This window comes from Balaenoptera borealis (genome assembly GCF_965194805.1).
Source record: "Balaenoptera borealis genome assembly, chromosome: 13".
Classification (NCBI taxonomy): domain Eukaryota; kingdom Metazoa; phylum Chordata; class Mammalia; order Artiodactyla; family Balaenopteridae; genus Balaenoptera; species Balaenoptera borealis.
This window is the reverse complement of record NC_138870.1, coordinates 943,381-962,854: the sequence shown is the minus strand read 5'-3', so window position 1 is coordinate 962,854 and position 19,474 is coordinate 943,381. Positions and strand designations below refer to the sequence as shown.

At 50.2% G+C, this 19,474-nt stretch overlaps 1 protein-coding gene across 26 annotated transcripts in view; it reads right to left on the bottom strand.

Annotated features, from left to right (window-relative positions):
* MICAL3 (microtubule associated monooxygenase, calponin and LIM domain containing 3) overlaps window positions 1-19,474 on the bottom strand; it is a 176,124-nt gene that overhangs the window by 58,900 nt on the left and 97,750 nt on the right. For 17 of the 26 annotated variants that reach the window (XM_082350068.1, XM_082350056.1, XM_082350045.1 and 14 more), the window contains 7 exons: window positions 16,791-16,889; window positions 15,079-15,135; window positions 12,900-13,007; window positions 10,537-10,644; window positions 9,882-10,068; window positions 814-902; window positions 7-94 (listed from right to left, as the gene is read on the bottom strand). In XM_082350068.1, coding sequence (XP_082206194.1) covers window positions 7-94; window positions 814-902; window positions 9,882-10,068; window positions 10,537-10,644; window positions 12,900-13,007; window positions 15,079-15,135; window positions 16,791-16,889 — 736 coding nt within the window. The remainder of the gene's footprint in view (window positions 1-6; window positions 95-813; window positions 903-9,881; window positions 10,069-10,536; window positions 10,645-12,899; window positions 13,008-15,078; window positions 15,136-16,790; window positions 16,890-19,474) is intronic. The other 9 variants (XM_082350054.1, XM_082350064.1, XM_082350063.1 and 6 more) reach the window with 3 other exon arrangements.

Below are 19,474 nucleotides of genomic sequence, written 5' to 3'. Positions count from 1 at the left end.
GGCTACCTGGAGTTCTCTCGGCAGGGCTGGCACTGGTGCTGGGCCGTCCGTTGGTGTCTGCAGTGGGGCCGTCCTGCAGGGGTCCCCTGGCCTCCTAGGAAAATCCACAAGAAGAGGAAGAGTGACTGAGTGAAGCACCCACATCTCAGGAGACAATGACGTCTGGCTGCCAGTCTGCTGCCCTCACCAGGAAACCCAGAGCTGCGCCAGGGCACACTTCACGCGGGAGTCGCAGGCACCTCACGTCCCTTCCCCCACAGGCTCTCTGCAGTCCGCAGAGGCCCTCCTGGAAGCATCAGTCAACTGCATGCCCACAGGGCAACACCACAGAGCGGAGAGAATACACAGCTCACTTGGAAAGACAGATGCGGGAGCTGATAACACTCACTTTTTTTTTTTAAAAAAAAAGAACGTTCTTAGATAAGTAATTCCCAGAATATAGAAAGTTCAAGGAATTGGCTGCAGAGCATTTATTTCTAGTCAAGTCCTTTTCCGGTGTCCTCCTCTCAGGAAAGGTGAGATTTTCAAAGGCAAAAGGCTTTTTTTACACAGTAAGCAGAAGAGAAGGTCTGACATGGTCTTCCAAATCCAACTCAGGTGGTCCTGGAACACTACCTTACTGAAACCCAACATTAGATTAGGCTTGAAAAGATGCCCCCTCCCCATACCGGACTGTGACCATCCATCAGGCCCTCCCACTCACAGGAAAGGCAATGCAGTGGCCGTTCAGGGCCTGCTGGCCACCCCCTGACCTGTCACCGCACTGAAACAGCACCTGCTGCCCCCCCGCCCGCTGTGGCCGATCAGCATTACCTTTCCAGACAGAGGGGCCACTGCTGGTCTCTTCCTCTGTACAGGCCCGGACAGCCGGTAACAGTAGTGTGGTTTGCAGTAGAATTTACCTGCAGGCAGCAAGGGGCAGGGGAAGAGGGTGAGCAAGTCTCTGAAATTCCCAGCTTGACCCCTGGTCTTGGCATGGTCGTCCGCTCGCCCCGGCACCGGCCTTCCCCAGGCCCAGGCTTCTTGTCCAGGGAGGCCAGGCCCTCCTCTCCCCTGTGCCCGGATGTGTGGAGGCCACGGAGCCATCACCCAATCAGGGCCCAGAGCAAAGACCGAAGCCTGCACGGCAGGGCCAGCAAACAAAGTGGCAGTGTGTGCAGAACAAAGATGTGGTCACATGAAGAGCCAGAGGAGCATTTCTGGGGAAACCAAGAATGAACACAAGCGGTGGTGGCCTGAAGGCTGCCAGGGGTGGGGCGGGACTGAACATGAACCCGCTGGGGCCCTCCTGCTGCCCTTCTGCAAGTACCCGCGAGCCAGCGTGGGTCGAACTGCAGCTCTGACCCACAGTGGGTCAGGATCAGCATTAAAAACAACGCAAAACAAACCAAAAATCCTACAATGCACTATGACTAAAACAAAACAGAATAAAGCCTAATAAAAAGCATCAGCATGCACTGTGGCATCCTCAGAGTCAAGGATTATTTCTCACAGCTCAGCTGTGCCCACCTGGGTTTTCTGGGTCCTAGTGTAACATGTATGTCCTACTGTGGACATGATCAAAAGTTTGAAAAACACCAACCTTGGCTTTTCCCACGATGCTGGTAGTGGGATTCAGTCACTGAGGGTTGTTTTTTCCTGACTCTTTCTTTCCCCCCACTTACAGCCAAGGCTTTCGAAAATTAAAGGATAGACCCTATTCCAGAAACTGTTGAAACAGGAGTAATTCCACTCATCCTTCTCATCTGGAGAGAGTGGCTCCTTTGACAAATGAACTTTCCTATTCCCAAAGTTAAAGTAAGAGGACCTAACCAGAAATACAATAGAATAGATCAATGAACCTGATTTTTTTTTGAAAAGATAAACAAAATTGACAAACCTTTATTAGACTAATTCAGAAAAACAGAGAGAAGACTCAAATAAATAAAATCAGAAATGAAAGAAGACATTACAACTGATACCACAGAAACACAGAGAATCGTAAGAAACTGCTAAAAACAATTATATGCCAACAAGCTGGATAATCTAGTAGAAATGAATAAATTCCTAGAAACATACAACCTATTAAATCTGAGTCTCATGAAGAAACAGAAAATCTGAAACAGACCAATATTGAGTAAGGAGACTGAATCAGTAAATAAAACCCTCGCAAAGCAGAAAAGCCCAGGACCAGATGGTTTCACTGGTGAATTCTACCAAACATTTAAAGAAGAATTAACAATACTTCTCAAACGCTTCCAAATAACTGAACGGGAGGGAACACTCCCAAACTCATTTTATGAGACACCATTACCCTGATACCAAAGCCAGATAAGGACAGTACAAGAAAAGAAAAATACAGACCAATATCCCTAATGAATACAGATGTAAAAATTCTCAACAAAATATTAGCAAACCAAATTCAACAGCACATTAAAAGGATCATACACCATTATCAAGTGGGATTTGTTCCAGGAATGCAAGGATGGTTCAATAGCCATAAGTCAATAAATGGGATTCACCACATTAACAGAAAGAGAGATAAAAATATGATCATCTCAACAGATGCAGAAAAGCATTTGACAAAGTACAACACCCTCTCATGATAAAAACGCTCAAAAAACTTGGTATAGAAGGACCGTACCAACAAAATAAAGGCCATATATGACAAGCTCACAGCTAACATCATATTCAACAGCAAAAGGTTGAAAGCTTTTCTTCTAAGATCAGGAACAAGACGAGGATACCCACTCTCACCATTCCTATTCAATACTGGAAATCCTAGCCAGAGGAATCAGGCAAGAAAAAGAAAAAAAAAGGCTTCCAAATAGATAAGGAAGAAGTAAAACTGTCTTCATTTGTAGATGATATGATCTTATATACAGAAAATGCTAAAGACTCCACCAAAAAAACTGTTAGAAATTTAGGAAAGTTGCAGGATACAAAATCAACATATAGAAAACCGTTGTGTTTCTATACACTAACAACAAAACATTAGAAAGAAAAATGAAGAAAAAAATCCCATTCATAATAGCATCAAAAAATAAAATAAAATTCTTAGGAATAAACCTAACCGAGGAGATGAAAGAGCTATACACTGAAAACTACAAGACTTTGATGAAAGAAACTGAAGAAAACACAAATAAATGGAAAGATATCCAGTGTTCATGGATCAGAATATTGTTATAATGTTCACATTACCCAAAGCCATCTATAGATTCACTGTAATCTCTATTAAAATTTCAATGGCATTTTTCACAGAAACGCAAAAAACAATTGTAAAACTTGTATGGAACCACAAAGGATCCCAAATAACCAAAGCAATCCTGAGAAAGAAGAGCAAAGCTAGAGGCATCACACTTCCTGATTTTAAACTATATTACTAAGCTATAGTAATCAAAACAGTATGGGGACTTCCCTGGTGGTGCAGTGGTTAAGATTCTGTGTTCCCAATGCAGGGGCCCTGGGTTCGATCCCTGGTCAGGGAACTAGGTCCTGCATGCCACAACTTAAAAAAAAAAAATGTAATGAATTGGGAGATTGGGATTGACATATATACACTAATATGTGTAAAATGGATAACTAATAAGAACCTGCTGTATAAAAAAATAAATGAAATAAAATTCAAAAATTCAAAATAAAATAAAATAAAATAAAGTTATTATAGGGACTTCCCTGATGATCCAGTGGTAAAGAATCTGCCTTCCAATTCAGGGGACACAGGTTCGATCCCTTGTCGGGGAACTAAGATCCCACAGCTGCAGGGCAACTAAGCCCGCATGCCACAACTACTGAGCCCATGTGCCTTGGAGCCTGCAGGCCACAACTAGAGAGAAGCCCACACACCACAATGAAGAGCCCATGCGCCGCAATGAAAGATCCTGCATGCTTCAATGAAGATCCTGCATCTCGCAACTAAGACCCAACGCAGCCAAAAATAAATTAATTAAATAAATAAATAAATAATAAATCTTTGGAAAAAATTGTTATTAAAATAAAAAAAAGATCTTGCACACCACAAAAAAGGTCCCACACGCAGCAATGAAGATCACACGTGCCACAACTAAGACCTGGTGCAGCCAAATAAATAAATAAGTATTAAAAAAAAATATGGTACTGACATAAAAACAGACCAATGGAACAGAATAAAGATTCCAGATATAAACCTCTGCATATACAGTCAACTAATATTTAACAAGAGAGCCAAACATATTTAATGGGGAGAGGATGGTGTCTTCAATAAATGGTCCTGGGAAAACAGGGTAATCACATGCAGAAGAATGACACTGGACCCCTATCTTACACTACTCACAAAAATGAATTTGAATGGATTAAGGACTTAAATGAAGACATGAAACTATAAAAATCCTAGAAGAAAACAAGGGAAAATCACCTTGACATTGGTCTCAGCAATGATTTCCTATACATGACAGCAAAAGCACAAGCAACAAAATGAAAAAGCAACCTATGAGATGGGAGAAAATATCTCCAAATCATATATCTGACTATGGGTTAATATTCAAAATATATATAGAACTCATATAACCCAATAGCAAAGAACCTAACAACCTGATTAAAAAATGAGCAGGGGAACTGAAGAGACAGTTTCCCAAAACAGACATACAAATGGCCAACATATAGATGAAAAGGAGCTCAACATCACTAGTCATAAGGGAAATGCAAATCAAAACCACAAGATATCACCACATACCAGACAGAATGCCTATCGTCAAAAAGACAAGCGGTAACAAGTGTTGGAGAGGGTGTGGAGAAGAGGGAACCCTCACGCATTGTTGGTGGGAATGTAAATTGGTGCAGCCACTATGGAGGTTCCTCAAAAAATTAAAAATAGAACTACCATATGATCCAGGAATTCCATTTCTGGGTATTTATCTGAAGAAAACAAAAACACTAATTATAATAAAAGATATATGCACCCCCATGTTCATAGCAGCATTATTTACAATGGCCAAGATACGAGAACAACCAAAGTTTCCATCCACGGATGGATATATATATATATAATATATATATATACACATACACACAAGTATACACAATGGAATATTATTCAGCCACGAGCAAGGAGGAAATCCTGCTATATGATAACCTGGATGGACCTTCAGGGCATTGTGTTAAGTGAAATAAGTCAGACAGAGAAAGACAAATACTGTATTATCACCTACATGTGGAATCTAAAAAAGACAAACTCCGAGAAACAGAGAGTAGAATGGTGGCCAGTAGGGGTCGGGGGAGGGGAAATGAGGAGATACTGGCCAAGGAGTAGGGACTTTCAGTTATAAGATTAACAAGTTTGGGGATCTAACGCACAGCATGGTGATCAAAGCAAATAATACTGCGTCATACACCTGAATGTTGCTTAAAGAGTGGGTCTTAAATGTTCTCACCACAGAAAAGAGTTAGTAACTATGCGATGGCATGGAGGTGGTAACACTGTAACTAGGTAACTGCCTAGGTTACACGGTGGTGGTAATAACTTTACAAATAAATGTGTCAAATCAACGGGCAGTACATATAAACCGATGTGTCGATTATATCTCAAAAAAAAGTCAAGGAGATAAATGAGATGGCATTCTTCCTCCCTTCTCCTGGTGATCCAATTACATCTCTCTCTCTTTTTTCCCCTCAAAGTAACTGACTTCTGTTCTTCTTTTACTGGTACTTCTCCCCCTCCCAACACTGCATAAATCTTTTAGAAAAATAGAGCTTGTGGACTTTCATAATTTCAAATAATATTCATATAGATAGTATATTTTCTGAAATAGAGTTTCCCACTAGCTCCTGGAACGTAATCAGAACTCAGAGAACCACACCTCCTGTCAGGGGCACTTGAGAGCAAAGGACCATCAACCCCACTGCTTATCTTTCTATAAGGGGAGTTGAGTCGTGGGTTATTTTTAGCAGCTTGGACACAATCTCCTTCTACAATCTGTAATAAACCATTTCACTTTTGCGAATTTTGGCCAAGATAAAATGTAATTAGGACAAGACAAAACGTATTGGTGCTTGGATCACACACTGCTTTTTGCCTGTCTTGTGTCTCATTCTTTAAGGAACACTCCTCCCTCCTCCACATGACTCTGATGGGGCTGCCAACCACGTGGCCTGACATTACCCAGCACAGAAGTGGATAAATGACCCAGACAGGTCAATCAGAATATCCCCTTTCCCTCCAGCCCATCCCAGGACACGGTGCTCTAGGATCTGGCATGTGGCTGAGTTAGGCTAACAGATTCTCAGGGATGGGGAGAGAGAAGGGGCAGCCCTGTTATCTGCAAGAAAGATGTCAATCTTATGCATAAACTGTAATCTGATCTGGGTTTCCATTACTTTCAACCAAGAGTCTTATTTATTGTAGTATCAGAAAACTACAATCATTTACAGTTATGTTCATTCCTTTCTTCTATTTTTCCTCCATTAATTTGCTTTTTTTCTAGTAAAAGCAGAATTCTAGATTTAAAAATACAACTCAGTAGACTGACCTACCAGGAAATCCTCATTGAATTCTGCTACGGTATCCTAAATAAATAAAGTAAAGAGGTTTAGGTTTCAAAAACGAGTCCCACGAGCCTGATCAAAAGGTAAAAAGAAAATTCCAAAACCTTGTTTCCTCTATGAACGCAGCACAACCTGAGGGGAGGAACACACACACTGAAACCAGAGCTCAGTGCAGGCACCATCCCAGCCACTCAGTGGTACATGACCCTCTCAGCACGCGTCTCCTCATGTAGAGCATGAAGACCACACCGTCTCGTGGGGTGAGATCCATCAACGAGACATCATCACACGTCCTGCACTGTAGCTGCTCGATTAATGCACCTCAAACCCCTTCCCAAACCCAACTTGGTGATACTTTTTGCTTCTTATGTTAACAAAAAGGGCTGATTTTCATCTAACGTTTACCATGTGCCAAACGCTGTAAGTGCTTTATAACTATCGACTCATTTAATCCTCAAAACCCTGTGAGGCACAGAAAGGCTAAGCCACGCTAGCGAGTCTCAGACAGGACTCGAACATCGGACGCCTGGCTCTTCACGATGGTGCCCACCTCAATCAGCAGGTACGGCCATGCTAACGTCACAAAGCAACCACAAAGCATGGTTGATCCCGTCAAGTCACTGATTTTAGATGGTCTAAGTAAATTCAGGAACCTTGACAATAAATGTAGGAATGACTGAAGATGGAACTGGAGAAAACAGACAGCTAAGAGGCGAGCCTGAGGCAGACGGGACACAGATTCCTGCCTCTAGCAACTCCAGGTCAGAGCCAGAGATGCTCTGGTCAGGAGGCAGAGGAGCCCTGCCGCCTCTCCGGGGAAAGAACGTGTGGCCACAGGAGGCTGCCCCGCGAGGGTGGGAGGGGCACACTCCAGCAGAGGACACAGCGAGCGCACGCGTGTCAGTGCAATGGAGAAGCGAGCAGCTCGCAGGGGACAGGCCGAAGCAGGGGGCCGGGGGACAGGCTGGGAGGACGCGCGGAGCTCTCAGCCCCGGGGACTGCGGGTCCACCTGTGCCGCAGGGGGTGGTCAGGGTGAACAGTGGGAGACCGGGAAGATCTGCCTGTCTCTTTAAGATCCCCTGGGCTGCCCTGTGGGAGCAGACACGGGGTGGGGTGGGGTGGGGGCGAGAGGGGCAGTGGCGGGGGGCAGTGGGCTCGTCACTCCCGAGGGTGGCCCTTCACAGACCTCCTCAGCGGATGGTGTGTGTTTTCTCCTCTCGAGAGGAGAGGAAAGACATGACACACTGTTTGATTTAGAGTCCTTGTCTTAAGAGCTGGCAGCAGGCAAATAAGCTAGTCTGTGGCAACAGAAAGACGGCATCCTTTTAAAGGGGCTGAAGGAACAAGGGTAAAACCTGGACGCCTCTCTCAAGTGAGTGAGTCCCCACTGACCAGGCCGAGTTGCCGTGGGCCAGAACGCTAACCCCAGGACATCTGACCTGGGGGACCTCAGAGGCCACTTACTGCTGTGTGGACCTGGACAAGCAACTTACAGCTTCTCTGAATTCAGTTTCCTGATGTGTAAAATTACAACAATAAAGCTAGCTACCTTCCGGTGGTCATGAGGATGAAATGTCACAATATGTGTTAAGGGCCCAACACGGGCTGGGTTAACTCCCTCTCTCCGGAGCCACAATCCCTGCCCTTTTCTCTTACTTGAGGCTCTTCCATTAGAGTTCTGAACCTCATGAGGCTAAACCCTCAGGACCCCTAAGATTCTCTCCTTTCCCCAAGTCCAGCTGTCACTGAGGAGGGCGGAGCTGAGGGAAAGGTTCACCTGGGCTGAAGTCTGGGGAGCTGGTCAGGCCCGCTGTCAAGAAGACCGTGCTTAAGCACGTGGGCCTGCTCGTCCGGCCCCCACACCGTGGTCACTCCCCTGGCCTCCGCTGCCCTCTCGCTGGGCACGCCGCCTCCTCTGTCCCTCTGCTGAGCCCTCGCCCACCACGCTCCAGACTCCACGGCAGGACGGCAGGACGGGTAAGTCATTCCTGACCCTTCTGAGCTTCCCGGACTCCTCCTCCTCTGTGCTTTACAAAGTTACAGTCTGCACTAGGCACCGTCGCCCGCCCTCGGTCACTCCCTTACGCCGTCTGCTGCCGGATCACTCCATCAGGACGCGCCGGCCCCTCTTACACCATCTACGCCCTCAGGAGAATGTGGCAAAGGTGTGGCGCACAATCTATGGGCAAAAATACTCGCGGATCGATTCGCTGGACCTGAAGGGATCTTTCCAGGCAGACCTCGCAGACAGTTAGAAACACTGGGTGGGCTCCATCTGCCAACCCCATCCGGGGAGATCAAAGGCATTATCCAAAGACCAGGTGTGTGGGAATACTGATACCTAACAGTATAGACAATTGTCTTACCTCTTCCCTCGCTGGGTGGTGCTTTTCACTAATGTAACAAGAGGACCAGGTGCCACAACAGTAAGAGTCAGCTTTTCTCAGGTCACCACTCGGCTCCTTCTGGCTGCTCCTCGCTCACTAGTCGAAGAGCCTGGAGGACTATTTCCTCACCGCAGGGTGCCCCTCCCCCGTGTGACATCACCTGACAGTCTCCTCAGGCAATGCAATGGACCTGAGGATTTACTTCCCCCTTCTATTAATCTGGGTCTTTTCATTACTGTTGAATCAATAAGACGGCCTCTCATAAGGTCCCTTCTGCTTCCTGTAGGAAGGGGCGTAGGAATCACTGACATCTTCGGTGACCTTTTCCAATTAACCCCAGAGGGTTTTCAGGCGGCACACACGCCTCTCCATCAGGCTTTGTTACCTGTCTGCATAATTCTCCACCTCTGCCTTATCAAGGTCATTCCACTATAAAACCAACAAATATCACAAAAGGCCAGGCCTGAACAGCACAGTAACCAGACTGAGGCCTGGGCAACGTGCTCTCAATTCACCAGAGATGCTGATACGAGAGAGCACGGGTGACACTGGGCATAACTCAGGCACCTTCAGAAAGCCAAGGTCTGAGAACAGTGGCAGGGGATACAGTTTCAATGTGCTGTCACTGACCTTAGGCAAGAAATGTGGCTTCTATAAGCCTGTGATTCTTCTTCTCTAAAGCGAACACAAAAAAGACTTACTCTCCTCAGGTCCCTTTTATCTTAAGATCCCACCGTGAGGTACGACAGCAGGTGTCTGTGAAGCCAGGGAAACGATTTAGGTAAACGCATGCCCTTCTCATCACCATGGTCACTGAGTCATCTATGATACAGCTTGGTGACTCTGCAGAAATATTTATAAGAAAGAGTCTGGGAGAAAACACAGACTAGAGGGGAGTGGATGGGAAGGCTCAGGAGAGGCACAAAAGAGAACGTCTGTGTAAGAATGCAGCGGGGGCCCTGAGTCTGCGTGCGGCCTCCAGCGCGGGGACTCACCGTCCTCGAGGGCATACGCGTAGGCCGACAGGCGCAGGGTGGTGGCGCAGTACTCGCACTTGAAGCAGCTCCGGTGGAAGAACTTGCCCTCGGCGCTCAGCCGCTCCATCACGTAGACCCGCTTCCGGCAGAAGTAGCAGGTGTCGCTGCCTCCCAAGTTCTGTGGGAACTCCTTCTTCATGGAGCCCTGGGGGTGGTGGGGGGCACGCATCAGGCGAGGCCTCCCGGCCCCTCCCCAGGGCGCACGACCCTCCCTACGCGGTTCTGCCTGGGGACGGGAGCCGCGCACCAGCGCAGGCCGGTGCCTCCGGTGCCCACGCAGCACTTGGCACTGCGTCTGTTCTACACGATTTCATAACAAGCAAACCAAATCCTCTTAACAGATTCTGATCTGAAGGTGTTCCCGTGGTTCTCCATGGACACAGGCCCTGGACTCCAGAGCAATCACTTTAGAGATACTGAGTATGCTGTTCCCACAACATTCTAAACAACGGTTTCAGTCCTAGAAGTTCAGTTACAAAATTCAGACAACCTCAAAAAATAATTACCACATGGCACGCAGCGGCCACATATGGCACTGAGCTACTTAGAACAAAGCAGGCTTGTTCACCAGAGCTGTCTTATCTAGACAGACAGCGCCCTTAGTGTATCTTACCAGTTCCTTCTTGTCTAGAAGGGTTTTAGGATGTTCTTTCCTTTGAAGCTGATTGGCTATCTGCTCAGCCAATGAGCTCACTCCGCCCGTGTACATCTTTATATACTTCTATTGGTTGGAGATTGTTAAACGACCAGAAAGAAGGGAAATGAGAAGGAAAAAAATAAATTAAGAAGACAGGGGAAAAAAAATCTTCGAAAGGTATAAAATGAATACAAGGTGCAGCAACAAACATGCCAACACAGTGCCCACGAGCAGGGGACTAGGTGTCAGTGTCCACACACTGGTGTCAGCACAGGCGGGAGCGACGGCCGCAGAGACAGGGAAATTCAGTAAGGAGAAACCCGGTCTCTCATGTCTCTGTGGACAAAGTGCGGGGGATGCGGAGGCGGGACGACAGGATGGATGCAAACAGAGTGCGAAGGGCCTACCACCCAGCGGCTCAGATTACACACAGAGGACCTAAGAGGACACCTCCCTTAAGGCGGCGGGCCCCAGACTGAAGGCACATCCCAGGGCCTGGGAGAGGGCCTGGGGAGTTATTTCCTCGTTCAGAAAGAAAGCAAGGCCGACTCTCCATCTGGGTAACGGATGCCAACAGCCCAGTGTCACCGGGGAGGACATCCGTCCTCACTATTACCTCCTTCGCTCAGAGCCCCTGTCCTGTGCACCAGCGGCCCCCGGGCTTTACCAGGAAGAACCCTTCTCTGCCCGTTCTCCCCGTGGAGACTTCCGTGTTCCCCTGGGCCCTGAGACCAAGCCTTCCGGACCAGCTGGGGCACTGCTGACACGGCGGCTGTGGAAGCCAGAATGTGTTTCTAGTCCAGGAGGGGTTATTTCTTTATACGTTGAAACAAGATAAAAGAAAAAAAATCCAACCACCTCAATCCTCTTTCTAGCAGTGTTGAAAAAGCAGCAGGAGAAAACTATAAATTTCAATGGCTAACCTTCCTGCGGGAGCCCAGCTTTGAGCCCGTCCTGTGCAGACGGCCCAGACACCCAGTGTGTATGACACGCCTCTCAGCAGCTGTGTGCCTGCCGGGTCTGAGGAGCCCTCACTCTAATTCCAAATCCAAAACATTCCGGGAGCAGTTGTGCTGGGGATGGCAACAATCCCATCAGGAAACGGCTTGAACACACGAAACCGTGTGTAAGAGAACCACCAGCCCGAGCAATGGCACGTCCTGGGCGGGGCAGGGACAAACCAGAGGAATGTTCTAGGGGGAAACTGACCCTATGCAAATACAAGAACGACAGCAGCACAAATGAGCAAACAATTCTCCAAGGTTCAGCTGGAACTGAGGAGTCAATTATATTTTCAATTTAAAATAAGGAGATTTCCAAAGGATAGTGCCATTTGCTCATTAACTCCACAGCTTATACCCATCTGTGGTCGAGAAACAAAAGTGGCTCTTAGACCTAAGCCTTCTTTAGATTAGAAACATTAGGGGAGCTTAAGCCTGGAACAGACAGGAACCCAGGCACAGCCAAGCTGAGCATCGCACAGCTGACGCCGGGGAGTAGGAAACTGCAGCAGGGGAGCGGGAGCGTGAACCAGATGCCAAGTCTGAGGCTGGGACACTGGGCAAGCCCAGGGTCCTCCCTGTTCAGCCAGGACCTGCTCTCCCATCAGAACCAGCACTCTCAGCAAGTATAGCCCAGGGCTGCCTGGTGCAAAGGCATCTGTCACCTTCAGTTCTCAGCGACGTGACAGCACTGACGAGCACACCCCTGGGAGAGGTGGAGACTCAAGTTCTATTTGTTTCTGGCATGAAAAGCAGATGGTTTTCCTCTCCCCACTCTTAAGAAACAGTCGAAATGTAGCACTCTCTGGACTTATACTGTGGCCACCACACATGCGTATCATTCTGCACAGTCTGCTACCAGCTCAAGAGCAGGAAACAAAGAGAAAGGACAAAAGACCCTGCAACCTCTCTGTAAACTCGTCCACAGCTGGGTCAGTTCCATCATAGGAAAGAGCAGAGTTCATTCCTTAAGAGATTACAATTCAAGAGGCACCCAGAAAGCCGCGTATCCACCACTCTCTTTAAGAGATTTAATTACACTATGGTTCATATTTTATAACACATTAATAGGAAGAGGTCTGGAGACAAAAAAAGCTAATGGCTACAAAATGCTTTCTCATTATTTGATACGGTTGGACTATAATGAAAGTGGGTTGACTGGACAGAATTTGCTGCAGTGAAGCTAGCAGCCTCCTTAACTCAAGTGGACGCCTACCGACCTCACATGCATGACGGACACACACAACTGGATTCCTAAGGAGACAGGCTGCCGTTCGTGTGGGTGAAGAAAGTGCAGGCTGAAGAGGACGAGCCTGGCCAAGCCCCGGGCCCCGCTACCTGTCGTAGGCAGTCAGAGGAGGGAGAGGCGGGGCGGCTGGCGGAGCGGAGGCTTAGAGAAAGCTCCCACTGGTCGACAAAAAATCGACGAGAAGGCTCAGGCTCTGGCTATAAAATACAAGATGGAGAAAAAATCAAAGGAAACGTTAAGTTAAAAGTTACACGCTGACCTGAACACAGGGAACTTGGCAGTTTCAGACCCTTTATCTGGATGACAAATGCAGTAAAGAAACGCTCTTAGTTCCAGAAGCACCAACGGCTCATTCCAGGCTCCCACTGTGCCTCACGCTCGCAGCCACACCCGCGCTGGAACACGGCCCCCGAGAAAGCCTTGTCTGCACCCCTGCTCTCAAGTGCGCAGTGCTGCCAGCCAGCAGGCAGCGCCCTGCTCACACGTCCTGTGTGCCCTGCCGAGCCCCTCACGGCCTGGGCTGGAATTTCTCTTGAGCACAAGGAGATTCCACCGGCTCGGCACTCCGCCGGCCTTACGAGGAGCAGACAAGAGACGGCAGCTCTGGAGCAAAGCTCGCTTTCTCCATGAAAGCCAGGCAAGTGCCCCTCCTCCTGCTCCCGGTGGGGCTCAGACACCGAGCTTGCCCCGGAGCCGGCCCCAACCCTCTGCAGACCGCATGCAGCACGTGGAGCAAAAGTGGGCCCAGCAGCCAGGCACTCTCCGGTCCCCGAGCCAGGAGGGGCTGCGAGCTTGGCAAGCAGTGACTGCTTCGCTGCCTGCAGGTTCGGGCTGAGATACCTGCGGGCCGCAGGGAAGAAGCACCCCTCGGCCTCAGCTCGCACTAACGTCAAAGCCTCAGGCGTGACAGGGGTGATGGGGGCTGCCACCAGCCTCTGCTCCAGAGGCTCAGAGAGAAACTCCCTGGACGGCAGAGAGCAGGCAAGCGCACAGCTGGACTGGCGGGCGGGCGGTGGAGGGAGAGGCCGGGAAGGAACAAAACAGTGACCCCCAGGAGTGCCTGGACGGGAACCCTGCCCCGAAGACCCTGGAGAGCAGCCCACCGGGGAAATGAAAGAAAACTCCCGCCAACCCTGCTGCTTCCTGAGCTCCAAATCCCACCTGTCCTCGGTGCCCTGCAGCCCCAACTTCTACCAGCTTCCCCATCCAATCTCTCTTTCCTCCACCGACTTCCCTCCGCTCCCCACGGAGACCCTGTTTCATTCAAGACCATCAGCACCTCCTCAAATAGGCACCCCCCAAAACGGAGGGCACTGCCCTGTGCAGTGAAAGTGCCTAGCTTTCTTCTTGACAGGAACCAGCCTGGGAAGAAGGAAGAAAGAGGCTGGGCACAGGCAGTGAAGCTGTGGGTGACACGGGTGACATGGAAAGGCCACCCCCCCCCCAACCCCGGGCCTGCTTCCTGCCTGGCAACTGGTAGGAAGACAGTGCTACCACTACTTTCCTAATGGGTCCAGGAGGGAACCAGACTTACTGCTCAGCCATGAGGGCATTTCTCAGAGCAAAGGCAAAGGGGGAGGCAAAAATAAGAGGAGAAGGCCCATGTGAAATGAACAGTTAGAGATGATTCTTCATTCTGGCTGCAGAGCTACACCCACTCAGGCCTCCATTTAAGGGTAACAATAACAACCAAAAAAGTTTCATAGTTAGCAAGTTTTGAGATGAGCATCTCTGCAACTCATCAGATCATACGATGGCCAGGTGTGCTCAGGCGTCTCCCTACTAGTGTCTCGAACAGATAAGCCACCACTTTTCATCATGGACCCTGTCTTGTCATCACCTTCCTTCCCGCCCCCGTCCTCTTCACACCTGAAGAATCCCCATGCTCTAAGAGCTTTGGCTTTCTCGGTATTTCTACGTCAGGATCCCGGAAGTAGCCAAGCAAGTGCCTCCTGCTTACTGACCTCGACCCTTCCCCAGAAGTCGAAGGTGCATATCTGGTAGTGGGAAGGCGGGGCAGGGAGGGGAAGAGGCCGTTCACAGGGCACAAACTCTCAGGGTTCCTATCTGGTCTGACGCTGAGTGGGTGGATGTTCCACCGTGAATGCTATTTGCAAGGGTCATCACTGTTAGCGGAAAGAGTCCCGGCTCTTGGCTGGGTGACCAGAGTGTGGAAAAAGCAAGGGAGAGGGGCCACGCCTGCCCCCCCGCCCCAGCGTGCCGCATCTGTGTGGCTGCCAGCACCCCATGCCACAGTCGTGCTTTTACCCTCTCGTGGTGGGGACTCTGCTTGCCACGGCTGTCAGCATCAAGATCGCTGTACGTCTGTTGGCAACAAAGTAGAAACTTAAGCTCCATCCAAATGCTCTATCTGGACCTACTAAGTGACAGTACCAGAAAGTGAGAGTTCATTTCAACACATAACCTGTTGCCTACTGGTCCCCAACCCCAAGTAACCACAGTCCCATCTACATCAAATCCTGTGACCCAAGGACAGCTGTACACAGCTGTTCTCCCACCTGGCCTCCAATGAGGTCAGCTACGTGGATAAATAACGAACTACGGTTAGTACAAAGGTGGAACAAACATATTTCTTTCACACAGCGGCACGTGATCAGAGGCATTCAGTGGAAGGTTAACAGGAGAGGCAGGTTAGGAGGGTGAAGCTTCCACACCAAGGCATTAGAGACGACAAGAGTCCACAGGAGACTCCAAGAGCACACGGCACTAAGGGGCGAGGTGAGCACAGAAGCTGTACCCAAGAGGCCGGGGACCGTGACACAGGCCCACGCCGCCTCCGCTGCCCTGAGGAAACCACTAACACAGCGATGTGGGGCTGGGGCGTCTAGGCCCTAGTCACTCTCTGGATAGCCCAGCATTCACCGTATGGCCCTGCCCCGCTGCAAGAACTGACCCGGAGCTCCCGATGTGGCCACTCTGTTGTCCAGAGCCCGTGAGCGTGTGGTCTCCGCGGGCAGGACGAGGTCGGGGCTCAGGCTCCAGAGTCACACCACTTGGGTTCAGCTCCTAGCTCGCTGCTCACTGTGTGACTTCACACAAACTGCTTGGCCTCCCTAGCCTACACCTCGGTCTCCTCATCTGTAAAAGGTGAGGATAACAGGACCTGCCTCGTAGGGTTATTATGAGAACAGACCAAGACGACACAGGAAAAGCACTCAGAACACTGCCTGACTCAGAGGAAATGCCCCATGTTGGTTCTCGGGCAGAGACAGGGCCCAGGGTGGTCACTACCCTACAAGGGCTCAGCGTCCAGACCCAGGGACATAGGCTGGGCCCCTGCACATCAGACACATTATGGGATCACCTTCTAAATAGGCTACCACAGCTGAGAAAATGTCTTTCCGTAGATCCTACCTCCAAAATCAGTGTTTTACTTTATAGGGACATACAACACAAGTCAAAAAAGCCGTTCTATAAACGCACTTCATATGAGCGTGCTGGTCGCAAACCACGTGTGGTTAACTCGCCGTGAAGAAGTTCTCCAGTGATCCGCCTGGACAGTGAGTGGGGTGGACGGAAAGGGCAGGTGTTTGTTGGCAAAAGCTGCTTAAGCAAGAGGCAGGGCTCTCAAAATCAGAAGGAGCCGAACTCACGGAATGGAGCCCTATAACAAGCCTCCCAAAGTTCACCTTAACTGTATCTCCTTGGGCAGCAAGACAAAAATGGCTGATTTCAATGGGGTTATATAAAAATGCTCTCCAGGGCTTTTGGACCTCGCATCTGTGTCAAGTACAGCTTAAATTTTAGTTTGTGGCTGCACAGTTGTAGCCCTGTGATGCGGGACTAGATTAAACTACCTAGGGTTTGAATGGACGATGTGCCATCCTGAGGCCCACCAGCAAAGGTCGCTTCGCCAGTAAGTCATCACTGAAATGAGGGAATCCTGACTTGGTCTCTCCCCTGGCCACCCACACAGGCAGGCAGGCACACAGGACAGCGGAGCATGCAGAGGGGGTCACCTGCTGGTCGCCACGTGCCCGACAGGGAGGCGGAGTAGGGGGAGGAGAGAGTGTGATCACTTTTTTGGGGCAGGTCCGAGAATGCTCCTTTTCCTGTCGCTTTTATGCCGATAGACACAAACAGAGAGAACACAGGTGAAATGGTGGCCACGTTGAGGCTGGGTCTGGAAGGACCGAAGGCATTTGCCAAAAGCATCCCAGAGGCCCTTCCCCACCCATCCATCCTCAGCACAAACTGGCGTGTTCAGGCAGAGGCCTGTCCCCGTCTGTCGTGGCCTCGGGGCAGAGGCACTCTGTTTGCAGATCCCAGGGTCATCTCTGCAGCCACTGCAGGCTCAGGACCTGCACGGCAGCACTTTCTAAATGCCAGGGACCAGGGCATATTCCTCTCTGTTGGCTTATCAGGGAAGCTGGGGGGTAGAAGGGGCTCAGTTACAAGTAGATAGAAGGGCACACAGACTCCCGTTACGGGGGGAGCATGGTGACTGCTGCCCACAGCGGGGGCGCCCGGGCACCTGCAGCAGCAGACCAGCACCTCCTGGGCCACCCACGCCCACGTCCTGCCACTGCTTCCCCCTGCTCAGTCCCCTCACTCACACGCGGAAGGTTCTGGGAGACGACCACAGAAATACAGGAAAGAACAGGAAACAGGGTATAAAATTAACCCCTTTCACTAACACACCACACAATGTCCGTGGATCACTTCCCCACGGTGTCCGCTTCCTGTGAACCTGCCTCTGATTGACAGAACCCTGCAGTACTAAAGAAACCACCAGATTCCCGAGTCAGAGGAAGCCTCAGTTTCCTCACGCCCAGAGCTACCGTGTGGGGCGGCTTCCAGCAAAGCCCGGAGGGGAAGAGGCCAAAAAACCACTCCTCCGTCTGTTCCCACACCACTGACCATCTACAGCCAAACCAAGGCTGCTTAACCGCAGACTGCCTGCAGGACGCATTTCTGAGATCAGAAGGGGACGAGGTGGGGAGGGAAGAGCCGGCTGACGTCATAGGAAGGTGACGAGGAGCGGGCATCCCCACACTCTTCCTCACCACGACCAGCTCGGCCTCACCACTGTGCTCGCCACGCCCGCCTGCCTCAGTCGGAGCCGCTTCCAGGGGAACAGCAAGTGAGTCACAGGAAGGCGCGCCGTCAGCCCCCAGGGCGCACCCCTGGACTTCCTGTGTCCCTGGGCTGGTGCGCCAACTGGCATAGCCCTCCAGTGCTCTATCTTTCAGGGGATAAATGGGCAAAGCAAGGCTCATGACGCCATCCCTGACTTAGCACTGGGGATAAGCTGTTTGTGAACACATCTCACGAGGACGTGAGAGCTGTGCGTCACGGGTCCTCTCACAGCCCAGCACATTACAATCCCGCTCTACACATAGGATCTGATGGGGTCCAGCTACCCGGCTGCTCCTTCTGACCGGCATCTCCGGTGCCCCTTCCCCAGGCCAGCCTTCACTTTAAGGGTCTGTTCGGCCTGGAGAGCCTGGCGGTACATACTCAACTCCACCGACCGTGATCACAAATCACCTGGGTGCGTTCAGGCAGCACCCGCCCAGGCTGGAGGCTCCCAGCCGCTGCAGCAACAGGAGAAGCAGGGCTCTGGGCGCCCCTGCAGCCCAGCACCCAGCAGGAGCCGAGCCCGTCTTCCGCAGGACGGAGGCAGCCGCGGTGGCCGAGCCAGCCCCTCGGGTCCCTGACCCGGGCTTCCTGGGATGCCCGCCCAGAGCCACTCCAGGACGTGCCACTCAAAGTCACCTCTTCACCCACCGACTGTGCTTCCCTGTCTCAGGCCACCTCCGTGACTAGTGTAAGAAACTGGGAATGTAGTGCAGAGTTCACCTTCCCCTTTAGTAATACTCAATTCAAGACTAACCTTCAAATCATACCTTCCACCTAGACTTCAAAGGTCTACCCTAGGCAAAGGGTAAGTAAGGAAAACAGAAGGGAATTTCTAATGAGCTTTTCTCAGAAGACCTCCCCTCCCCAAGCATGGGGAGAGAGGCAGCTTGGCTTCATGGTGACTGGACGCTGCTCCCAAGCTTCCACCTCAGCCTCACAGGCCCTGCCTTAACATGCATATTATCAGAAGAAAAGTTAGAAAGAAACATTCTGCCCTGAGTGTAATTCAACTGAAATCTAACTCACCACTCCCCAGCACCTCCCAGCACAGGAGGGAATCAGGGTCAGCCCCTCTGACTGCTCAGAACCCCAGTCCTCAGCGATTCCAAACCACGAGACAGCAAACCCAGGCCGCACTCACGGCTGTGACGTGGGGGGAACAGAGCAGAGGGCCATCGCTCTGGCGGGTTTCCTGTTACCCGCCAGGCGCCAGTCCCTCTTTCTTTCCACCCCACTCTATACTATGTAGGAGAAGCAGCTTTACAGGAGATCCTGCAGAAACTTTAGTGAAAATCTCCAAAAAGGGTATTTTAAATGTGGACAAAACACTGAGAAAACGCCCATGATCATCTCTGTCCATGATCTGAAACAAGGAAAAAACCAGTTTGAGACTATTTCTTGGATAACATTTTCCTGTTTAACACAAGACCACTGCCCCGAGCCCCAAGCTCTAGAAACTCGGGATTGTCCTCCAGGGGTCACGTGGACGCATTCCAGCCAAAGGTCAACTTGGGACAAAGGTTATAACAGCAAAACCCCAAAGGCTAAGTACCTGAACACA